The following is a 24,784-nucleotide window of genomic DNA, read 5'->3' on the forward strand; positions in this document are numbered from 1 at the left end:
TTTCTACAGGGCGACAGAGAAATCCATGACTGCAAATAGAGGTTGTATCCGCTCTATATACCCATGCAAAATCATTCCTTAGTTGAAAGTACAGGTATGCTTAGATGATTTCAGCCCACTGTACACAGACCTGCAAATGCAAAAAGCTGCCGGCATCAATGCATACACAAGTACGGTGTGACAGCAGTGTGTATGAGAAAATAACTGCAAATAACAACCTGGAACCTGCAACTTCAGCAGACACAGCAGAGTGGATACACTGCTGTCTCTAATGGCAGGGTACCGGCACTGTGTAACAATAGCAAATTCACATTTTGAAGCAGAGTGGTAGCATCAGAGTGATATTTGGTGACAGGACACCGGGGTTTATTTGCAGGACACTTAAAATTCCAGGCCAAACCGTCACATTTACTACTAGGACAGAGAGAAAACACCTGTAATTACAAGGACGCCAACAATCCAGCAACCCTGCAAAGTCTGGAAATGGATTTATTGTCTCTGCAGACACTAAAGTTTGCCTATGTGAATATTCCTGTCTCCCACAGACAGAAACTTGGGAGGTTTTTCACAGCTTTTATGTGGGAGAGGTGGCACTAAGAGAGACAAAACACACTTCGAGGATACACAGCGTTTCCCTGCTCGCTACATTCCCATCCACACCACGTATTTTTAGCTCAGCTGTGTACCAAATCAAAACATCTATGTTGTCTCTTTGGCAGGCCCGTCATGATGTCATCTAGCCCCAGTTTGACATCCGCGCTGTCACCTGATGTTGGCAGATGGTGAAATGTGGGCAAATGATTTGTTTTTAATTCTAACAGGAACACACAGAAACTGGTGCTAACACAAGCAGCCTAGCTACTATATAATAAATGAGTATAAGCTCATAGAGGACATGATTCGTGTTAAATGTACTGAATGCAGTTTTCTGGTGGTGCACAGGATATAAAAGTCATCCTTCAACTGAATGCTAAAGTGCTTTTAAATCACTTTTTGACAGAGAGGTTCTCAGCACAAATAAAAAATACAGTTATGTTCACAGTCCACCAACTGTCCACAAGGTCTCCTTTAAATCAGAAAGAAGCACCTCCTGGCTATACATCTTGATGACGTTGCACATCCAAGCCCTGCTGCTCTGCTTAATGTCTTTAAAAGAATATGATTTTCCTCTTGCTGAACTCTCGTACGTCTCTATTGAACTTTTCTGTGCTGCAAATGACCACAATTTGCAGGCATTAACATAAACACTACCATTATTATATGATGAAACATCACCTTTTAACTTTAAATCCTTTTGAAACAGTGTTTGTGTGTGGGTTGATTCTCTTCTACATGCTTTATGAGCAGGGGTGCCTCTGTGGGTGGGAGTGGCTGAATGGTTTAGGGGGCCCAGAGCTGGACAGGGGTCCTGGACTATGCCAGGAATTTTAAATATTTTGGTGTGAGAAGTGTTTTTGAACAGTAGCGAGGGGGGGAACAATGTTGCTCCTGTTTGTGGCCTAAATTTCACGGTTTCAGCCCGCAATAACATCTTTTATGTGGCCACATGGGGGCAATGGAAATACAGTAGGTTGTAAACACAACTTTGATATATGATCACCTTTAAAATTGGGTAATGTTTTATATCAAGGTCCTTATGATAAGTGTTTGTTAATAGGCAATAAGGACCTAAAGTCCTTACAAGATGCTTATAAACATGGTTGCCAACATTTTTATGATGCTTTTATTATTGTCACTTTTATAGTCTTTATTAATATAATTTATCTTTAATATTTCTTAGACATGAAAGGGCCTTATTACCCTTTAACTAACACTTATTACAAGTACCATAATGTAAAGGGTTACCCAAAACTGTTATCAGACAGTTGCTTACTTGCATGTCCAGTAGAATTAATTCATAGTGGAGTCATGTTTCCAGCCACCTGGCAAATGTAGGTAACTCTGCTTTGTGTCTCCTGAGGGAAATAGCTCTTGAGCTATTAAATGCTCTGTTATGTTTACCATCTAGTTCCTAACTGTGTCTGTCTGCTGTTTGGTGCCTGGCAGGTATTGTACAGATGTTTTTTTTAGAGCTTTTTCACTGAAATCAGGGGCCTGATGTGGCTGAAAAAGAAGCTCTATGGGTGTGGTTATAGAGAATCAAACAGTAAAGCTCACCTTCAAATTACATGTTTATGACCTGACTTTCATATCAGGAGGTGAAACGGACTGTGGTGGAGAGACTGCTAAGCCAGTGACAGCAGTAGGAGACTGTGTTTCAATGTTTGTAGGCAGGAAACCACTGGATAGTTTTGACGAGGGGCCGTGGCATTTCAATGTTTCTAAGCACGACACAGCTAGATATTTTAAGGAGACCTTGGGACTATTTCCAGCTGAGATTGTGGCAACAAAAAAATTATATTTTGACAGGAATTCGTGAGAAATCAAGCTGTGTTTGTGGCAATAAAAACAGGTATTTTTAGCCAAAACGTGATCTTTTCCTAACCTTAACCAAGTTATGACCAAAAGCACGCCGTTGTCACAACACAAAAGACATATTCAAGCCACCTAAAATAAGTCCCACCTAAGAAATATATATCCATTTAAGTATACGCTATGTTGTTACGCCTTTTCCTTTGGCACTACATTCCGTTTGTGCGTAGGAATACAGATGTTGTACGGTTGAGGGAAGGTAGTGCCAAAGGAAAAAGCTGTTTGACGGCAACATAAAGAGCGAATAATGTTCAAAACAGGATATATATTTTATAGGTGGGACTTTGGTGGCTAAAAAACATCTTGCTGTTGGTTCGATTTACAGCAGTACAGCGCTCTGGTTCCTGCTGGCACTACACGCTGCTTCTCCACACACAGGGGGAGACGGTCATCTACTGCAGGTAACACACTGAGTATGGATAAGTACCTCACACAACCCCACATCGAAAGACCTCACTTTAAAATAACAGCTTCAAAATAATGTTGATGGTACAGTGTCTTGATATAGGGTGAATGGTGTCTCAGTCTCAGCCACTCCACCCCCCCATCACTTGCTTCTGCACTATGTAACTTGAGTGAGAGGGTAGGATCACAGCGTCACATACATGTTTACGACACGTTTTCAACACATCACATTGTTAAGATGTAATTAGTTTTGTTTGTAGTTAGCACCTACATTACATCTGACAAATTGTTACAGACCTGGGATTTGTATTTACGACAGTGGTGTTGCACTCAGAAACTGTGGGGGGCGCTAAATCACACATAATGTCAATTTCTACATAATGTTGCTTTAAATTTGAAAGACTGAGAGTATTGTATGTTTTACCTAGCTCCTTTCAGTGTGAGGAGCTAAGTAACGCATACAAGAGTCTGAGTCTTTAATTTAATTTAAAGAGCCATTCCGTCCAATAACATTTGGAAAGTATCGATGAGCCTCAGGATTAAATTATTTTATCCCCCTTCAAGTTAGCTGGGCAGTTAGCTGGCTCGGTCAGCAATCCAGGTATTTTCATAGCCGGGTAGTTGAGCTTTTTGGCTTCAAAACACCACTGAGCAGACTTTCTTGAAAAGATCACATCCCAAGTTCCTTCCTTATTTACGTGCCACCACCAGATGATGATAACGCGTCATCACATCGCAAGCCAGAATTTAGCGTGTTCACCCAGGTCTTAAGTTTAGATCATAGCCGAGCCGAGCCGAGGTGAAAAAAACCTGCATCTACTGAAGAGTCAATTGACCCGGGTGTAAATACAGAGTGTACACATTCCCATTGCACAAAAAAGCCTGATCTTAGCGGGTTTAAGTGGGATTTTTGACCAGTGGAAAAGGGGTATTTCATAGTGACACACATAAGTCACAAACCAGGTGTTTCAGGCAGTGCAGGAGCAGTGCTTTCTGTTGGAGAGAGTAACTCCCTTTGGCGTGAACTTTGACCTTTTACACGCACAAAAATGCGACATAACAAAAATAAAGGAAAGGCAAAAAAACCCCCAAAAAGCAGAATATGACCTCTTTAAATAAACTCCACTGTCAACTGTACATGGATGGTGGTGATGAAGGAAAAAGTTGAGTGATTTGTGAAACATCAATATTAACTTTTAAAATCGATTTAAAAAAATACACATTACAAAAAAATCCAAGCTGTTTTTAAAAAAAAATGTATTTATTTATTTTTTATTCAATCAACTCCCGCCTCGTGACGTCACACACTCTCCCCGCTGCGCTCGCTCTCCCTCTGTCTCTCTCTCTCTCTCTCTCTCTCTCCCTCCCTCGCGCTCCCTCACTCCCTCCGCGTGAAACAAAGTGTGGTGTCCGCGAGAGAGCCCGCTGGAAGCGAAAAGACAGAAACCGGAGAAAGGAGAGCAATGGAGCGGCTGAATCACCGACAACAGGAGGAATAACGCACTGAAGAGAGAGCCAGAGAAGACTGAAGACGGGGGGAGAAGAGGACGGAGGAGCAGGAAAAAAATAAAATAAAAACTTTTCGGGGGGGGGGGAACTGTTCCGGACTGAACGCACGGCCACGTTTGAAAACATGGATACACTTTTCTCTGTGCTCCCGGGACTCCTGTTTCTCTTGTCGGCAGTTGGAAACGTCTCCGGTCAGATCCCGACAGGTAAGGACGAGCAGACGGACAGTTGAGGGAAAAGTTTGGACGTGTTTCTTTTCCTCCCCACTGCCTTTCTCCATCTTTGTACGTCTGCGAGCCTCCCCCCGACAGGTGTGTTTAGGTGTTGGAGGAAAAGTTGGTTGAAAATGTGCCGTCGTGCTTGTTTCATCGCTTTGGGGGCTGTTTTTTTTGTAAGATACCCTCGGATGCGAGAGGTTTACGAGGAGAGGAGATGCTTCGTTGTTTTCTGCCACTGATAAATATAAAACGTGTGTTGTTTTTTTTAGTTAAGTAGGTAGGTACGGCTCACACTGACCTAATGATTGGGTTGCGAACTCAAAACTAAGTTGAAAATATTCCTTTCGGAGTGACGATTTTCTCGATTTTGAGGACCAGGAACCACAAATCAACTGAATTTACTAAATGAGCGACATTTGCAGCTTTTGCATGGCGTGTGTTATGAGCGGAGTGCAGAGCTGGTGTGACAGTGTGGAGGAAACATCGTTCACCGTGCAGCCTCACCAACAGCCTTGAATAGATAGAAAAAGTTACGGCGTGCACGTAAACCACCACTTAATAACTATAATATCCACTCTGACTGCCTTTATGATGCCTTCTTATTACACTGATCTTGCACTTTATGTTGTTTCGAGCACTCTGCAATTATTTCCGACTCATTTTCTACTTTGATGCATGCAGTATCACCATTTTTTATCCATTACATGTCCCTGTGTAAAGACTCCGGCTCTTTGCAAAGCAAATGATCCCCCTCTGCTCCCAACTTTACTCGCGCTTGCATGCAGTAAAACCTAATGGTCGGAGGGATATAGCCCGTGTCGCCTGTGTGATGGAGTGAATGTTGTTCTTGCACCGTGCGAGGAAAAGATGAAGTGGATCGGTTACTTTTATTTTATTTTATTTTTTTATTGCAAACTGGTGATCGATGCGATTTTACGGGCCATCCGAAACATAAACTCGCGTAATAGTCACAGCAACCGTGTGCATGACCATTGCAACCGTGCAAACTCTTCTATCTCCTGTTGAGATGCATTGGAAAAAGCCTCTTCTCCCAGACTTCAGTTCAGGGATCGCAAAGTGTGCCCTTCCTGCAGAAACACGTATGCACTCCGCGGAGGAAAAAAAAAAGGCAGCTTGATGCGCTCCGGGACGATCGTGCAAAAAGCTGTGCAGAAGTCTCCAGGAATGAAGTCGAGAAAGGAGTTTTATTTTATCCCGCATGCTCGTTGTCGTCCTCCTGTGTTTTCTGCAGCTCTCGGACTCTGTCTACCTGTGTGTGTGTGTGTGTGTGTGTGTGTGTGTGTGTGTGTCTGTCTGCGTGGCTGCTGCGCGTTTTATTTCCGCATTTCGGCAGTTGTTCGTCTCTGAACTCACAGACAGAGAGAGAGACTCACACAGCTGTTAGACAGCTGACCTCCAAAGTCACTCTAAAACCTTATAAGGATCCAATAAAGGACACTTCAAGCTGCATTTCAGTGCTGGAAAATTGTGTAAAAAAAGCGTCGTTTTCAGCTCATGCTTGTTAATGACCTGCATAGAAATCACACATTAATTACCACTTCATCTGTGAACGTTTTATTGCCCTCCCCTCCTCCTCATCCTCCTCCTCCCGTGTGGCCATTTGGCCCTCTGGGTAACAAATGTGTGGAATTTCTTTGAGGCCTCTTTGGGAGTCTGAGTGCTGTTAATTTGCAAGTAAATACTAGTGAGTAGATGCTGCTTCACAGACAGCAGGAGGGGAGCTATCGTTAGTGCGGAGAGGGGGTTAAAAAAGAGGACTTGCAGTTGGGTTTTAATGCAGAATGAAAGGTCATTTTGAGTAAAAGCAAGCAACCGTGATTAGTTGATCAGATGTGAGGAAAAGGATTATTTGATTGCGATGAAAGGACGCAATTTCGAGGGAGAAATGCGTAATTTGCTATGCCCTTTTCTTAACACACTGAGAATGCTAATTGATGAAAAATGAGAGTTTCAGGAGGGAACTTGCCCTTTAGCACGACAAAACCTGCGTTTGGTGCAAAGAGAGAGCAGATCAGCACAGATCTTATTTGATCACTGAACCGATGAGGCTGATAGGGTTAATGGGCCGATCATTATACAGTCAGTGTGGAGTGACGCTGAGGGAAAGTGGTGATTATTGGATCAGAAGTCAATAACGAAGGAAATCACAGAGAGACACAGGGAAGATGTGTGTTTTTCCTGCAGCGTTGCTCTCTGAAATCACTGACAAGGACGAGAAGAATCAAGCATTTAAAACCAGACGCCACATTTTCCCAAAGTCACTTTGAGTTTGTGTGAAGATGTCTTTTCTCTAAACATTAGTTTCCATTTAGAAAGTCAAACTTTAAAATATGGCATTTACACAAATCTTCCTCCCTCTTGTCTCTTCTTATCATGCTGTTTGTTTTCCGGCCCTTCATTTACAGTCGGCGCAATAAATGTGAACGCGTCTTTACGAAGTCAGTAACTGAGTTTATGTTAATTTGACAACTTTCTAAATCTGTCTCCTTCTCTGATCGAGCTGTGACACAGATTCCAGGCGTCTTTAATCTTAATGAAGTGAAATAATTGTTTTCCATTAGCGTCTCCAGACGAATTAGAGGGCTGCCGCTGCTACTGAACCCCACATCTGAGCTGGTTTAATTATAATTTTAAATTATTTCAGTATTTTGAACATTAGAACCAAGTTGGTTTAATTATAATTACTTTTCAGCTCCATTTGCGAGATGGAATAAAAATTGTGTGTTTTCCCGGAGAAAGGCGAGAGAAAGAGAGTGAGAGTGACGAAAGAGGAGAGGAGAGGAGGATGGGAAAAAAATCAAGAAATGCAACCATTGGTTTTTGGCCGTGGGCATCTCCTCCACTCAAGAGACTGTGAAAACGGCAGGAGGGTGTGTGTGTGTGTGTGTGTGTTTCTCTGTCATGTCCTGTGTGTGTGTGCGGAGCAAAATGTGTGTGTCAACTCATGTGTGTTGCTGTCACTTAAAGAGAAAGAGGCAGGCCGATGCTTTTAAGCCCTCCGGAGTACAGTGGTACAGAGATGAGCATGTGAAATGTTTGCCTCTCATCAGGATTCATGTGGAAAAAAAGGCCTCCTCATTCTACTCATGCCATGTAAAATGGCGCCAAATCAAAGGCTGTTTTATTTATCTTCTCGTTAAAAGTAATGCTTCAGTCCACTGTCCTTCAGATCCGTCTTAATGTCTTCTCTTCAAATCAAACACCGCTTTGCTCAGAGCCAATCTGTTTCTGCGGATTTCAATTTAATGATAGATTTATAAAACCCATCTCTTTGAAAGAACTGGCTCATTTCTTCAGTAGTTTCGGGATGAAGTCTGCGCGCACACAAGCGTGTATGTAAAATGTAATTATTCTGTTGAGAGAATTCATTAGCTAATCCCTCATTAGACTGCACGCATGTGTGTGTGTGTATGAATGAATTTGAGGGTTTGTGTTGGATTAGCGACACATAGTGACACCGCAACCTTTTAGCCCCTCGCTGTTTTCAGGGAGTTGAGAGGGAGAACATGACGTGAGTGACACAGGTTGTAATTCAGGTTTCCATACGCCATGCTGTGCAAAAATGGTATAACAGGATACCGTGCAAATCTCAAGAAAAGTTCCCGTTAGACTGACGTGCAACTGTCAAGAAGATTTTGGCAGACTAAAATAAGACTTGGTGAAGGTTTCTATCAACTGTCTCTGTCATGATTACATAACTAATCAAGCACCAGGAACTGAGTTGCTGCCTCCCACCTAAGATTGACTAAGGATAAGCTCATCGTTAGTCTGCAACGATTCATCGATTAGTTGTCATCTATTAATTGACACAATCAGTTTGAGTCATTTTTTTAAAGAAAAAAAAAGGCAAAATTCTTCGATTCCAGCTCCTTAAATGTGAATATTTTCTATTTTCTTTACTCCTCCTTGACAATAAACTCAGTATCTTTGGGTTGTGGACAAAACAAGACATTTAAGGACGGCATCTTGGCCTCTGGGAAACACTGGTCAACATTTTTCACCATTTTCAGACATATTATAGACCAAACAACTAATTGATTAATCGAGAAAATAATCAGCAGATTGATCGACGATGAAAGTAATTGTTAGTTGCAGCTCTAGTCTGTAGTTGATCTTAAATGATAGTCAATTAATCAATTAGTTGATTAGATAGTTGAATTTCTGCATTTTAATTGATGATAAAAGTATTTGTTAATTGCAGCTGTAGCCTACAAACTGTCAGAAAATGGTGAAAATAGTCAATCACAACTTCCTGAAAAGCCCAAGGTGACATCTAAAAATCCCTTGTTACATCCAACAAAGAGTCCAAAAACAAAAAAGGATTTATCTGGCAATGATACAAGCCAGAAAAAGTTCCCACTATATAAAAATAATCCCACTGGAGAAGCTGTAACCAGAGAACTTTTTGAGTTTTTGCTCAAAAAACACACAAAAACAACAAGTTGAATGTCAAAATGGTTTCGGTTGACCTACCTATTGATTTATAGAGATTAATAATTGTTGCAGATGGTGATTGGCAGCATGATCTGGATGCCTTGTATTAAGTGGAGAAGCAGATGCAGGTACTGCAACATCTGGGTGTATTTGAAAAATCTGTTACCATCAGCTCATATCACAACTTTTAAAACTTCGGCAAGCTAATACACAATACTTAAAATGTTCCTCATGAGCTTTCTGTTGTTTCCACTGCAGCATTTTATGCACAGATTGAAAATATACTGAAAAACAGGCGGCTTGAAATGATTAACCTTTAGATAGTGGTACATGATGGGTGTAAATCCTCCATCATCGAGCAGGAAGTGAACCAAGAAAGTGTTAAAGTCCTGTTGGAAATGAGGGGAGGCAGCACGTCCAAAACAAATCCCAAATCCCTGAAATATCACATCCCTGATGAATGATGGTATTAGTCCAGTATCATCAATCTCTGCTCTGCCCTGTTTGGCTCTGGTCACAGCTGTCGGTACAAGGGGGCCTTGAAACACCCTGCTGCCTCACATACACACTCACACACACACAGAAACACACACACACTTACACACACGGTTGGCTAATGACAGATTAAGTAATCAACACTCGCTGCTGATTAATTACATTACAGTGCACATACACACTCTCTCTCTCCTTGCGCAGACACAGATGTGAGCAGCCTCAGTACCAGTTGTGCAGTTTGCTGTGTGGTAATGATGATATAAAACTATATATATATATATATATATATGTATATATATATATATATATATTTATGTGTGTATATATAATGGAGAGATGGCTGTTGTGTGTGTGTGTTGGGAGAAAGAGATTGAGAGAATTGGCGACAGGTGACGACAGCCTTTGGAAAAGGATTATTTTTAGGGTTAGGTGGAGCGGAGGGTAAAGGTTGAGGTTGGGCATCTGTTGGCTAAATGTTTAGTTTGTGTGAGGGAACATGTGCTATTCAACAGATTTGTGTGTTATGTATGTGATTTCTGCAGCTGGTGGTTCATTTGGTTGCTGCTACTGAGCAGAGTTTGTACATCAAAGTCAAATTTATGCTTGACACAAGAGGTAGACATTGGTTTTGTGTCTTTCTTCAACTTCCTGATTTTGTCTTCACTATGAAAAAGCTCACGCAGCATCCAGAACTTGTTGGAGAAATCACACATCAATCACAGTTCTTACAGTCACCGCTTGGTACTAACGTAGCTGCTGTAGCTCCAGCATGTAGTTAGATGTAACCCCTGAGTATACAACTAGGGTTGCAGCAGTATACTGTCTTTTTAAGGCATTCCATGGCATAAAAAATGATGGTTATCATTGGGTGTACAGTTGCTTAGTGTTATTAAATATATAAATATTTCAAGTCTATAACAAGTTCCATGTCTGTCAGACTAATAATGATAATAATTGCTGTGGCGGCTCGTTACCTTAATCTTTGTCCAACTTTCTTCCCATCATAACCACATATGAACAACATGAGACAGCTTTTATGTGTTGAGTCAGATTGGCATGACCAACAACTACTGCTCGTTTACTCACACAATTGAACTTAATTAAATAAAATTCAACTTCCTGTTCATCTGTGAGAAGGATAGGTTAGGGGCTGCCGCATAGGACGACCACAAATATCCACACGAGCCAAAAAATACAGGAACTCACAAGTTATTCAACTAACTGTTTCATTGTACTCTAATGTAATCTAATGAAAGCAAGGCAGTTTGGCCAAGCTATTTTCTAAAGCAAAATGATGAATTGAATGAGAAACTACAGAATAAAAGAAAACCTTTGGTGGTGGCTTTTGAAACTGGACAGTTTTCTACACTTGGTGCTTTGGAGACACTTGGTACCAAAAAGAAGTACTGGATGTTCTATATTGATGTAAATGCAGACACAGTGTGCCTGAGAATAGGCCAGAAAAACATTTGAACAATCATTTGAGTGATTTAGCTTCACAGTTGTGAGGATTTGCTTCTTTTTTCTGTTTTTCTGTGATACTGAAGTAAACCTGTTCTGCTGGATCAAGCAATCAGATGACATCACCTCGAACCTCTGAAATTGTGTTGGGCAATTTTCACTTTTTTATGACCGAACAATTAATTAAAAAAACATTAGTTGCTGCCTTACAACTGAGAAGGTATTGTCCTTTGTGGACCTGTAGATATATCCTGATCTTCTCTCTTTTACATGTGACTATACACCAGTGCATGCTCTCCAATCTAATCCTGTCTCCTTATTTTCTGCTTTGCTTCTGTTGGACGCAGCTCACATGGGGCGTGCTGAGAAGGGTGAGTTTACAAGTGGCCAGCCAAGAGCTGAGCTTCATCCGTCATACTCGTCCTCATCATCATGTAGTGTCGTCTTCATTAACCCCACAGTCGTCACCTTAACTGTCACGTCAAGTTCCCTTTTGAATGTGTAGTGATATACATGTAAGTTTTGTCATCCCATCTTTTAGCTGACGTGTCTTTAACCATCTAATCACACCTTGACACACCAGTTCAACGTCTTTTAGAATATTTCTCACACCTTATTAAACCTGTGATAAGTAGTGTGTGAACATGTTTAATAGAAGTCTTTGATTCAGGAATAGTTTCAGTGCTTCATAGAACTTTCTGGTCATGTCTGCAGCTATTTTTCTCCCTAAAAATAATTTGTATAATGACAAACGTAATTGAATCGATTAAATATTTGCTGTCGTCCGTCTCTGCGACTCTGCCAACCTGGCTGTCAGTTAGTCTATTTACCATTTGTCTCAGTGTCTCCCCTCCTGTCTGTCTCCGTCTGTCTTTGTGTAGTTAGACAGCTGTCGGTCGGTTTGAAGTGTCCAGGTGCTGTTTGTTTAGCTGAGCCTGGTCTTTAATAAAGGAGTTCTGAGTAACTTTGTTCCTGCAGGAGCTGAAAACACCTCTTCTCTTCTCTTCTCTTCTCTTCTCTTCTCTTCTCTTCTCTTCTCTTCTCTTCTCTTCTCTTCTCTTCTCTTCTCTTCAGCATCCTCTCTCTCTGTCTCGCACATATCCTCTATCTTTCCTTTCCCCCCTCCGTCTTTCCTCTCTTCCTCTCACAAACCCTCACAGCAGATGGATGTTAATGAGGGAGTTGTTTTTTGTTGTGGAAGTGACAAGTTGGTAAAAAAAAAAAAAATACACAGCGGAGACATACAGAGCGATCACTGTGTAACCGAAGAGTCTGGTATCCCACAAGGCTTTGCTGCGACAAAATCAAAGCGAATAGGATGTTTGTATTTTTATTCACAAAAATCAAAGACTGTAAAAATCCTCAGTTCATTTTGCACAAGGTCACATTGTGGTTAATCCTTTAAAAACTGATAGAAGATGCTTTGATTTTTCTTTTTTTCTGTTCAAATTTTTGTTTTGTATGTGTGTGGGAGTTAAACATAGGATTTGGAGTACCTCGCTCCAAAACACAAATTATTAAATACAAAAATAATCGAGACCTAATGAAAGCCCAACGAGGCAGAAACACTGTCAGTTCATATTAGGCAGGACAGGTTCTTGAAAATGGTTTTGGCAGGTTCAACATGAGCTCACACTAATCTCAGTAGATTACACTCAACTCAGTCCCACAGACAGTGTTTGTAACTACGACAACAACTTTTATCACCCTAGAGTAGTTTGTAGATGAGGTAGAAAGTAGTTAGATATCCTGTGTTTTGTAGTCTATCTTACTGTAATGTGAAGGTGATTTGGCTGGTTGGCTGTGGACCGACTAGTTATCGCCATTAATTTTCTAGTTTAAAGAGACAAAATCAAACTTGAGTCGAAACCCTCTTGAAAGCCAGTATTGTAATTTTCGTGTTCTGTTGTGAATACATCAAAACTCCAAAGAAGGATCAAGATCATCTACTTTGATGGTTTATTAAAAGATAAATCCAAATCTTTGAAACATCAAAGCTGCCTTTCTCTGTTCTTTAATGTTATGGCATAAGAATTTTTTGTGCCTCTTAGCTCAGCTGACTTTCTTCTTAACTTCTTTGTCAAGTTTGTGCTCTACTAGAAACACAAGTGATCTTAATGATCCTAATGCAGTCTTAGTAAACAAAATATGAACTTACTATTCAAACATCCAATAAATTATGTCCACTGATAATAAGAAAAATCTCATAATGTTTCAATTGACATTCCTGTGCAATATGTTGCATAAAAACGGGAATATGAATGATAAAAATAATGGGTAGTGCAATGTAAGTATGACACATAGAGTCATGATAGTTAATGGGAAATACAGCAAGCTGAAATAAGCTGGAATCACCTGTTCTTCGTATTTTTATTTTTTTAAATGTTTAATACATTTATCAGTCTCTTCTGCCTTTAAAACCTTTATCCATTCATAGCACAAAACTAGCTGTTAAAACTATAGTGTTCACATTAACATACTGTGGTGTAGGTTGCATTCAAGGAACTTGAGTGAAGAGCTCATCCTTAAGTTGAAGTGTTGGCCTCGGGGTAGGGATCTTCCAGTTAAGTCTCCAGTTTCCTGTGTTCACTGTAACCAAAGCCTGCCATGTTTAGCAAATGTTTGATTATACTGAGGTCCAGCCAAGTGACTCATGACATAAATACATGAGTGTTGGGGAATTCTGGTGGCTCACTTGGCTGAAGTGTAACCCGGCGTCCTCGCTTCAACTGTGTCCTCTGACACATCATCACACTCTCTTGTCTTCCTCTGCTATCAGCTACATAATAAAGACAAATTACCTAAAAAATATCGTTAAAAGGAGAATTTTAGGAGAAGGATCACTGGAAGTGTGACTTTTTGGCAGTGTGTGTTTTGAAATGTCCTTGTCTGGGCTATTTTTGTCACCTTCAAAGCTTTTTTCAGAGACACTTTAGACAAAATAAGACTAGAAAGTGTCTTAAAGTGACATCAGAATTTGTTCAAAACGGAGGCAAACTCTTTAAAGACGCTCTTTGTTTTTAACTTTACTTGAGGCAGTGATTTTCCCTGTCTGTTGAGCAAATATAACAACAAAGCTGTGTGTGGGAGTGTGTGTGTTTGAAAGATCTTCACGATAGCTTCAGGTGGACTGGGTTTATAGACATGACCGAAGGGATCCTGTGTTTTTCTGTGTGTGTGTGTGTGTGTGTGTGTGTGGCTATGGGCAGTGGCTGAAGTGGTTTCCATTAGTCCAGTTAAGAAGACATCTGTCATGAAGTTGCACCACACACACACACACACACACACACACACACACACACACACACACACAAGTAGCCATAAGCAATCTCTGTGCAGTAAACCATAGCGAGTCTCATTCCTGATCTCTGTGTGTAGCCTCATGATAAAATCCCAGAGGTCATTCTGCTGCAGTCACTTTCAGCCATACAGCCTCAGTATGTATGTCCTGACACTATTTTTACTATTCTTACATTCCTTTGCAATAACACTCCTCTGCTCTTTAAGCTGATTTCAGTAGAAAGCTTTCGAGATATATAAACCCTCCTCTATGTGTGTGTGTGAATCAGAGGCTCACAGACAGATGACCAGTCCATTAAGATTATCATCTCCACCCCCGACCATGTATCTTCACATCACTGCGATGCTGGTGCTCTGTCTGTCTGTGTAAGCAGAGATTTAAATCTTCTAGCAGATATTCCAGAGCTATCTTTTCCCTCTAAATGATGTTACACAGTTTTTTTTTTCTTTTTTATCCGACTGTCCGCCGTCCTCGTCTGTCCTTGTGCCAGCCAGCCAGCCAGCCAGTGTGTGTGTGTGTGTGTCTCCTGTCTGTAAATGACTTGATGACTGCAGACACATGGTCAGCCTGACAGCAGTTGCGTAGACGCACCTAAAGTCAATCACAGTAACAGACAGGCTGTGTGTGGGTGGATGGGAGACAGACACTTAAATGTTGAACATCTGTCTGTCAGTTTTCTGGTTGTTCCTCCTCAGCCTTGATTCCCTGAAACGTTGCCTGTAATAGAGTTAATAGTTCAGTTCTATATCTGGCATTATATTTATATTTATAAATATAATGTCAGCTCCAAAACAAGCCTCATTTGTTTAAATACAATCTGAGAAAACTGTGCGAAGTAGCTTGTTAATATATGAGGATCATCATTCTGCCATCAAAAATCTGTATCATCCTCCAATTATGGCTAACTGTTAACTTAACTGGTATTGATATTTTTCAGGAAATTAAATAAAATCAAAGTGATGAAACATTTGATCACAAATGCCTTTACTCTTCAAATACTGCAGCTTTGGGTTGGGGGATGGCCTGACCTACCAACCTGAAGACCTGCGAAACCCAAATTGTCTGTATTTGACGAGTTGGGGACGAGACTCAACAATCATCGGTCTTACAAGTTGGACCTTTATACCAATACTCACATGCCAATTTGTACATTGAAAGCGTCAGTGAGTTGCTGTAGTTGTTCCTCCTTTTCGTACTAGCAGTGAAGAAGTCTAATGGAAAAGACAGGGAGCAAAATCTTCAGTCCTTGTTCTCATCCCCGACAGGAATTTAATTTAATTGAACCCATAATGAAAGCCTTACAAAACAGTATTACTGCCTGCTAGTCTTGAAAGAGCCATTAAAACTGAAATGCATGCTTCTCAGGGATTAAGAAAAGGTCACAAATGATGTGTAAACATCACAGTATGTTACTGGCTTACATCAGAAATTAAAATACGCAGCAACACCAACAGCTACCACTGACAGAGGGGCCTGCAACCTCAAAACAGCCTCCAAACATTCAGCTGGTCAGATTTATTTCCACTCATTCAGGGAACTTAACAATAGTTTTTCCACGGTTTGCATACATTGCAGGGTAAGGACACCTACTGAGATCGTATTTCTCCAAAGCACTCCTGTTTTTAAGTGAGCGGCACTGAATAAACCCTTGTGGGAAACACTGACCATGAATCCTGCGGCACCGATTAGAGCACAGGAAAGTTTTTTTTGAAAGGTGCAAACAGCGTCTCCTTTTCCACTGGAAGTGATAAGAAGGCAATGCAGTGAAATTCCCAACGGACACACAGCTGTACAGCAGCATGCAAACCAAGAAAATCACCAAAATAGGACATGGGAGGATTTCATTGGGAGGTAGCCGTTAGAATTTTATTCTGAAGGTATTTGAATTTTTTTACGTTGATACGCTGTAGTGCAGCATACCTAACGTAGACACACGTAGGCGAACACACTCCCTAGTGATGTTGATACTATGCAGACTCCAACGTGTCTGGTGGAGTCGAGTGAAATCAGTCAGTTTAGTCAAACAAACTCTCTCCCCTCCTCTCAGTACTCCCCCCTTTTCTCCCCTCTTCCAGTCCCTCTCCCTCCCTTTCATTGGAATTTATGGCCCAGTAACCCAAACTAAGCAACACAATGTTTATCAAACCCTCCCCCATCTCATGTACTCCCCTCCCCCCTTGTCCCCCTCCTACTCCCCCACCCCCCTTTATCCCACCTCCTCTCCTCCCTATTTCTCCGGTTTCCCCCACCAAAGATCCACAACAAGATCAAGGGTGGGATTTTGTGCTCCCAAATCCAGACTGAATGGTGTAGTATTACAGGGATAAAGTGGATTCAGTTTAAGGTGGAAATTGTAATTGCAGAGGCAGCTGTGAAGCAACATTTTAACTTTTAGAATAAGTTAAAAGTGATTGATTCAACAGCACTGTGTCTTATTACACATACCGCAATTTTTAATAATTGTCTATGAACAAACTGACATCTAATCTGAGGTTCAATCACCTAATCAGCCAACAGCACAGTCCTAAGTCCTAATTAAAGAGGAGAAACACATCAGATGCCGCGATGTTCCTCACGACTAATTTTAAACAGAAGTTTTATATGTAGAGTAGAGTTCTCAAGTAAGAAAACACCCAGAATTGAGCACAGTTTAATCTAGAAGGTATGACATTGTCTGAAAAATTATTTTAAGAACCATTAGAGAGAAGCCATTACATTCTTCATCAACCAAATCCTATTTAAAAAGCTGTTGAAATGTGTGGCACTTTGCCCAGAACATTATGAACATTGCTCAGTATCGTACAAAACATAACAACTACTCACTTAATAGACATTTATTGAAAACAATTTTAAATGTAACAAAAAATCTTGAAACTTGCCTGATTTTTACATTTTCACAGGGTGAACGCAATCGCATGGCAAGTATTCGATTTGATTTCTGATCTGATTCGATTTATATTCAAGTGCACTTGAATGCACCATGAAGTCCTTATCCTTGTACTGTCTGTGTAAAACTCCAACACAGACAGAGGACAGAAACATGTCCATACATGGTTTTAATCACTTGTTTTGGTACAAACTTTTATCTGTCAGTGCCTCATACAGCCTTGACAGATTTATAAGTAAATATCTACTCGCAATTGACTGGTGTTAATTTTCAGACCCTGAGTCATGCAACCACAGGAAAAGGCATATATTGAAAGATCGATCTTATTGTTTTATGATTCTATATTTGGATTAACTTGGATTTTTAAACCCAGCCCCTCTGTAACCTGTCCTAAAGCTCAAGGGGACGTCATTTTGCTTTCTGTACGACCAACAGATACTCATCTTTACGGTGATATAGAACAAAATCAGCAAGTCCTCCAAACTGAGAAGCTATAACTGGAAATTACTTTCATATTGCTGATCAAAATTAAAATAAAGTAACTGTACTTTATGTCAACCATTGGCAGTTGATGTCAGTTAATGTGCCAAATGAAACAATGATGTGTCTGTGTGTTTTATCTGATTGCTGAAAAACCAAGCAACAAACTCCTCCCTACGGCGTCATGCTGGCACAAAACATCCTCACCCCTTCGTCTCTACCTCACCCCCTCCTGTATCACGTTAAGGCCTCTCTCCCTCTCTTCTGTGTCTTGCTATCTCTCTCACCCACTTTCTGGAATGCCTTTGTTAGTGTTTTTCTCTCTACTCTGTTTTCAGTTCAGCCAGATTTACTCTGACTCACACACACACACACACACACTGCCCCCCCTTTTGAATATAAGTCTTTGTAGAAGAGACTGTCTCTTTGTATTAAGTGGCTAGGTTAACTGTCACTATGTCTATATTGGGCCAAAGGTAAATAAAGTGTCCGTGTGTGCATCTCATGTGTGTGTCCGTTGTGTGTGTGTGCGTGAGCCAAGCGAGCTGTCTTGTTGGAGTAACGGTTAGCAGATACAGCTCTACCTCCCCATGACATAAACTGTCTCTTACACTCAACCTCACACACACACACACACATGCACACACACACACACACAATACTACCTTAACACACAGCGTCGTCCCTCTGTCTCGCAGGGTTAGTCCCTCACTACAAAGTGACTTATATGAAGTTAAGTACAGGTTTGAAACAGAAGTACTGCAGTCTCTGTGTGTTGACTTCTGAATGAGAGAAAAACATGTTGATGTTTCATGGTATGAATGAATTCTTCAGATGAAAAACTCTCAATGACAATCTGTAAAATTGTTTTCAGTTCCAGGCGAGAATTTATTTTATGCTTTTATTTGTTATGCACACAACATTTGAAAAACATCCATGGTCACATCTGAAAAGCTTTTTGAAATCTCTTTCCTAAGAAACATTTTAAACTTTACTGAATCATGAATCACTGACTGTATAAAATATGGACAGATCTTCCATGTCTGAAAAGTGAAGCCGATGTAAAAGTGCCTTAAACCTGCATTCTTTCCAATGGCCAGCAGGGGCGATTCCATTGGTTTCAAAAAGAGGCCTGATTGTATGTAAGCTTATGAGAAAAAGACTCTACTTCTCATTTGCATCAATATACTTTGGACTGTATTTCTGAAGTTTCTTCTGACACTAGAAATGCCCTGCTCTGAGAGCACTGGACAGGCTGTCAACTCCATGTGAAGCAGTTGGAGCTCGTTAAACTTCTTCCTTCATGTACAATTTATGAGCAGAAGTGACTCCTATTCATAAAGTCCACCTCAAAAGAAAACCCTGTAATTTTCCTTAACTGTGAAGCTTATTTTCATGTTTATGCTGGTAAACAGCTGCACCAGTAAAAAGATGCAGTCACATGAGCTTTTTTTCTTCAGTTGAAGTTCATACAACTGTCACATTCACAGATGTGTTTCCTGGATGTGACTCGGAGGTCAGAGTTGATCAATTCTGCACAGATTTGCATGGTCTGCCGGTAACTTTATTTACCTTTGAACTAGAGCATTGCTCTCATACACTCTGAAGAAGTGTGATCATCTGCTTAATATTTACTCATCTCCAACAATGGAACCATGACATCACTTCTCTTTTCCAGGAGGCTGATGTGATTGTATCATAAAATGATGATTTGATTGAGGGTCAGTTTAATCAAGCAGCAGCCGCACTGAAATTATCATCAGCTGTGCTTTAGAGTTATCATTCATGACCTGCAGTTAAATTACTGAGGTTGTCATCTGGTCGTGGAAGCAGAAATATATACAGTGATAATCCCATATGAAGGAGGAAACAGAAGAGACATGTTCTTTGCAGTCACTTTGATCCAAACTTTTTGATTGAAAACATTTTAAAAAACAATAGTTGGCAGTGTCCTACTTGACAATTCTGATCCGAGCCGTGGCCTCAATAACCACCACTTTGTACTTGTTGTAACTTTGCCCTTCAGCTCCGACTGATCTAGTGGCACTGCAGCAGTGGCCACCAGTACAAAACTGTAGTTACAGTGGGGCAGCTCCCAAGCGTGCAACCTTGTGAATGTGTAGCAGCGTGTCTACAAACAGCATGTCTGCTCAACACAACTGTTCCCTGGATAAATAAAGGTTAAAGTCAAACCATGAGCCTGCTCTGCCTCTCCTTCTGCTGCGCGCTATCACACCTCCCCCTCCACACACACACACAGACGCAGACACACTCCAGAGGCTCGCATACCTCTGGATGGAGCGAGAGAGCGTCAGCCACATGTGGTTTCGGTTAGCCACACTTTCCCCTCACACAGGCCCCAAACTAACCACTTCTACTTTGCCATGGTCAAGTACAAGTGTATATCTCCTGTTCAGCGTATGCCGCTGCGTGTTGGCTTGTAAATCTGTCCGTACATGTGTCCGTGTCTGTGTTTAGTGTGTGTATGTGCGTGTAAATGCGTGTCCCCAGCCTGAGGCAGAGTACAGTGAGAACAGTGAATCAAGGTTAGTGGTCCAAAGAGAGCAAGAGAGATTGAAGGAGGGGGAGAGAGACTTTAATTGAGGCAGCAGAAGTGGGAGAGGGAGTGAAAGAGGAGAAGGAGGGCGAGTGCAGGTTTTTTTTAGTGAATTCACTTTGAGCTGTGTGTACGACTTAAAAATAATTATTTCATCATTACTGAAGATGATGTTGAGCTAAAGCTTAGCAGTGTGGACTTAAAAACAGGTCATGGCAGGGATTTTATTTCATGCAGGCTTATAGCAAAGAAATCTGCTGTTAAAGGATCTATCATGTGATGCTAATAATAGTCTATTCTGTAGTATTTGGCCTAGTGCTCTCATACAGAGAAGTGGTAGTGGAAACATCAAGTCAGTTTTTTATTGTTTTAAACCCTATGACCTTTACAAAGTGAACATCCTTCTAGCCAAGCCAGCCGTAATGAACTGCTGTTAGCGTTCATTAGATCAAGATTCACTTGATTCTCCTTCTTACATACATGGACCCATAATGTCGTAGATTGTAGCGCCATTCTTAATACAAAACACCTTGAATTTAATCAGAGATGATGCTCATAACTTATGCTATATGGTGCATCATCCAAATCGCAAGAAGCTGCAATGATGAAGGTAAAATGTGTGACAAAACAGCAGTATAATCCTGCAGAGGTGCTCTGGCCTACAAATCTCGTTCTCCAGATGTAAGAAAACCTGATGCTTTGGTAAAGACCCCAACAAATGTCACATCATCATGATTTTAACACATGTTCTCAGTGAAAATGAGAATTGTGATGCAAATATGATCATTCCCACAAATCATGAATCATTTTGCAATTGTAGTATCTGTCAAACTACTTGCAATATGGTCAGAAAGACAAAGTTCTCAGGAAGTTGACAGCTTAAACATTTTTACAAGATTGAAGCTACTTGAAAAAAAAAGGAAAACTGCATGTGAGGGGTTAACTGGATCTTTAACTTTTCCAACATGACATAAATAGTTTGGTCCCTACTGAAATATTTGTGTGATGATTTTATAGCAGAAAAAGCTTCTCAACATGTAGCTCTCTCCTCTGGGATTCCTCAGAACATGAGTCACGTTAATGATCGCGCCTGGTTTTTATTAGAATCAGAGAAAAACCAACAAGCGTGTTAGTTGCAGCCAACGCATCTTAGAGAAGAGCAAAACCTCCACCTACTTGCGAGAACAAATGAGAGCCCAAACTTTTTCTAAATTAATCTCCGACAGAAGACTGTTGCATATATTTTTTTCCACTCCATGTCTGTTATTACAGCTGTCGCTGTCCTGACTCCTTAAGTGAATTGTAAATCATTTTTGTCTTGCTGTGATATCAATTTGGCGTGTTATTAGAGTATAATGAAGCGTGGTTTAACAAACTTAAAGTTAATGTATCTTGGAACTGTGATGGCATTTTTCTTTGGTGTTGGCATTTTCAGTAAGCTAATTGAGAAAGCTAGCTCTGTTGTGTTTTTTTTTTTGACAGTATGAGTGTAACAGAAGCGAAATTGATTTATTTCAACATTTGAGCATGACCAGTGGTCACATTTTTAGTTGCCATCTACTCAATCATCTTATAATCATGAGCCCCGTAGATGAAAATTGAATCCAGTGATGAGGCCTCGGCTAAACCCTTAAAAAAAACAAGGTACTATTGTTTGTTTTCATGGCTGTTAGCTTCACAAACTTGCGATTTTTTGTCATTTTACAGTTCATTGAGAGGTGAAGCAACAAATACTAGTAGACATACAGATACAAACTTTTGGATTTGATCTACAAAAAGAATTCTGCAAGTTTCTGTCCCCATTATTTGATCTTACAGCATAGGTTTCCCTTTCAATTTACCACAAAAAGTTTTCTTCTACAGAACAGACCGAGCAGAGTTAAAGAAAGTAGAGAGAAAAAAGTAGGTTGGCGTATTTCTTATGATAAGAAGCTATGTAGATGTATGTTACAAGCGAGAATGAATCGGGAGTAAATGATACAGCATAGAAGTGGGCAGAGAAAAGTGCGTGGGAGCAAGAGCTGTTTGAAGTGTGATAAGAAACTACGCAAGAACAGAGCCGACCAGAGCGGCCTGACACAACAAACTCTTGCAGCTGCACTCTCTCATTCCTTACCCCCTCCATATCTGCTGATAACAACAGAAGAGCGAGAAAGAGGGCGGGAGTGAAAGTTATGCGGGTCTGATAGGATGCAGAGCTTGATCTTCTTTGCCTCGTCTTAGTTTGTAAGGTGAGTTTTTCCCCTTCATGAGTCCTGCTTTGGGTTTAATGCTCAGACACACTCCAGAAAGCATTTCCTTGCTTTCTCATTTTAGGTTGTATCTATGTTATACTTTGACCAGCAGAAAGTGGACAAATACAAGTTGTTGACCCATATTCACACAGCCGGAGAAACCTTGAGAGATGGACTTTGTTCCCTGTTCTGGGTTGTGTTTACATTGCTAACTGGCTGGAATCCTGTGCAGTGATTGGTAGGTTTCTGCTCTCAAATCAGCCTGTTTGTCTTTCAGGGGCCTGTTTCTGTTTCACATTCTTCAGCTTTTGGCTGGAGATTGTTAGATTCAACCAGGGAGATGAAGTGGAGGGTAAAATTACTTTACTTCAGTCAGTTGACCCACTTTTAAAAGGTGATGTAAATCTTTACAATGCACATGCTGGATATGTAAGCCCAACCCAATTGCCAGAATAAAGTTGGGAATGCATGTTTCTGCAAACCACGGTTATGCTGAATCTTAACATTGCTTTTTCAATTTTATCCTGTTAACAAGGCTTATGGTCTGGTTGGGTTTAGGCACATGAAACCATTTGGTAAGAATTAGGAAAAGAGCCTTTGTACATGGGGCGCATGCTCTATCAACTGAGCTACTGGAGCACCCCCAAAAACATCAATTTTATCAGGTCAAAATACAGATTTAACTTTAAAATATGTAGGTATTCTGTTATATTAGCCTCTCATTTTAAGATAGCACTTGATTCATCACAGCAGAAATGGACAGAAGTTCAGTGAAATAAATAAAGAACCCGATTTCAGACTGACAACATTGGTTGCATTTTCCTTAAGTGGGAAAAACAACGTTCTCTTGTCTGCAGTCATTCCTTTTTGTCTGTCCCATCAAACATCCAGCAGCATCAAAAACAGCTCACAGAGACACACGCTGCCTTTAGATGTGTAATCAATCGTTATGAAAAAGATATTAATACATCCTCCTCCTCTTTTTCTGTCTTTCTTCTCCTCCTGTCTTTTTCTCTATGTTCTGTTGCTCATTACGCCGATCACTCAACTTTCACTGACACACACTAGTCACACCTCATTACTGACCCAACACACACACACACACACACACACACCAATTTTCAGTCAGTGAATCTGCATCACTGCTTAATGTGGTGAAGATGGATGTGGACGCTCACTAGTGAGCAACTGGCTGTAGCATAATTTTAATGTTGTTAAGCTAACTGGATGATATACAGTACATTATTTTCTTGCTTTCAGAGTTGATACAAAGTTAAAGTGACAGACAAAAAGTAGTCCATCCTTGTTAAAGTAACTTCAAAAAATCAAACAAACAAATCACCCATGGTAGTGACAGTGACGGAAGTAGAAAGTTTCCTCAAGTACTGTATTCAAGTGCAAATTTGAGATGCTATTACTTTATTTTAGTATTACATCTTTTGCTATAACACTGACAGCATATGTTATGAGTTATTTTAAGGTTTTACAAAATATGAAAAACATGATCAGCTCATCAAATATGACATAGTAGTGCTAAAACTCACAAATATTTTCATAATCAGTACATTTTGTAATTATTTTTTTATTAATTGATCATGAAGACTATGAAATGTAATAGGGAAAAATGCCCATCGTCAGTTCTCACAATGCAAGAAGATGTCTGCAAATGTCCTATTTTGTCTGGTCAAAAGTCCAAAGACTAAATATATTCAATTTACAACAATTCAGAACATAGAAAAGCAGCAAATCATCAAATTTAAGAAGTTGGAACCAGTGAATTTGGGGCATTTTTGTTAGAAAAATTACTGAAAGAACAAATCGATCATCAAAGTAATTGACTACGTGTCTTTATATTGTTTAATTGATTTATAATTTCAGATTTACAACGCAAAATATGTGTAATAAAGTGTAGATTAGTTTCACCTCAGCCAACTACAACATAACATGCTTCTTACACATGATTGCATCAGTAATTATCTAATAATAATAAAATATTACGCCTATATAAGGGTCAAGAATGACGTTTTCTGCCATTTGAATACTTTTATCCAGATACTTTAAGTACATTTTGTTGATAATACGTCTGAACTTTGTAACCAATTACGTTTCCATTGTAGTATTGCTATTTTTACTTAAGTCAAAAGATCTGAATCCAACCACTGTTTCACACGAGCATAGTGGTAAACCATCATGTGTACAAAACACTGACTTTGTTGTAGTGCCAGGACTTAAACACAAAAATAGTGGATTATAAAAGAAAATTAAATTAAACCATTACACATACAAATGATTAAGTCTCCTCAAGGACTT

General features: G+C 40.2%; 1 protein-coding gene across 2 annotated transcripts in view; it reads left to right on the plus strand.

The window, feature by feature from the left end:
* Positions 1-4,300: 4,300 nt before the first annotated feature.
* The window catches only part of ptprk (protein tyrosine phosphatase receptor type K), a 120,952-nt gene continuing 100,468 nt past the window's right edge, over positions 4,301-24,784 (plus strand). For both annotated transcript variants that reach the window (XM_073492338.1, XM_073492337.1), the window contains exon 1: positions 4,301-4,592. In XM_073492338.1, the coding sequence (XP_073348439.1) occupies positions 4,511-4,592 (82 nt within the window). In that variant the 5' untranslated portion in view covers positions 4,301-4,510. The remainder of the gene's footprint in view (positions 4,593-24,784) is intronic.

This window comes from Pagrus major, chromosome 22 (assembly GCF_040436345.1).
Source record: "Pagrus major chromosome 22, Pma_NU_1.0".
Lineage (NCBI taxonomy): Eukaryota > Metazoa > Chordata > Actinopteri > Spariformes > Sparidae > Pagrus > Pagrus major.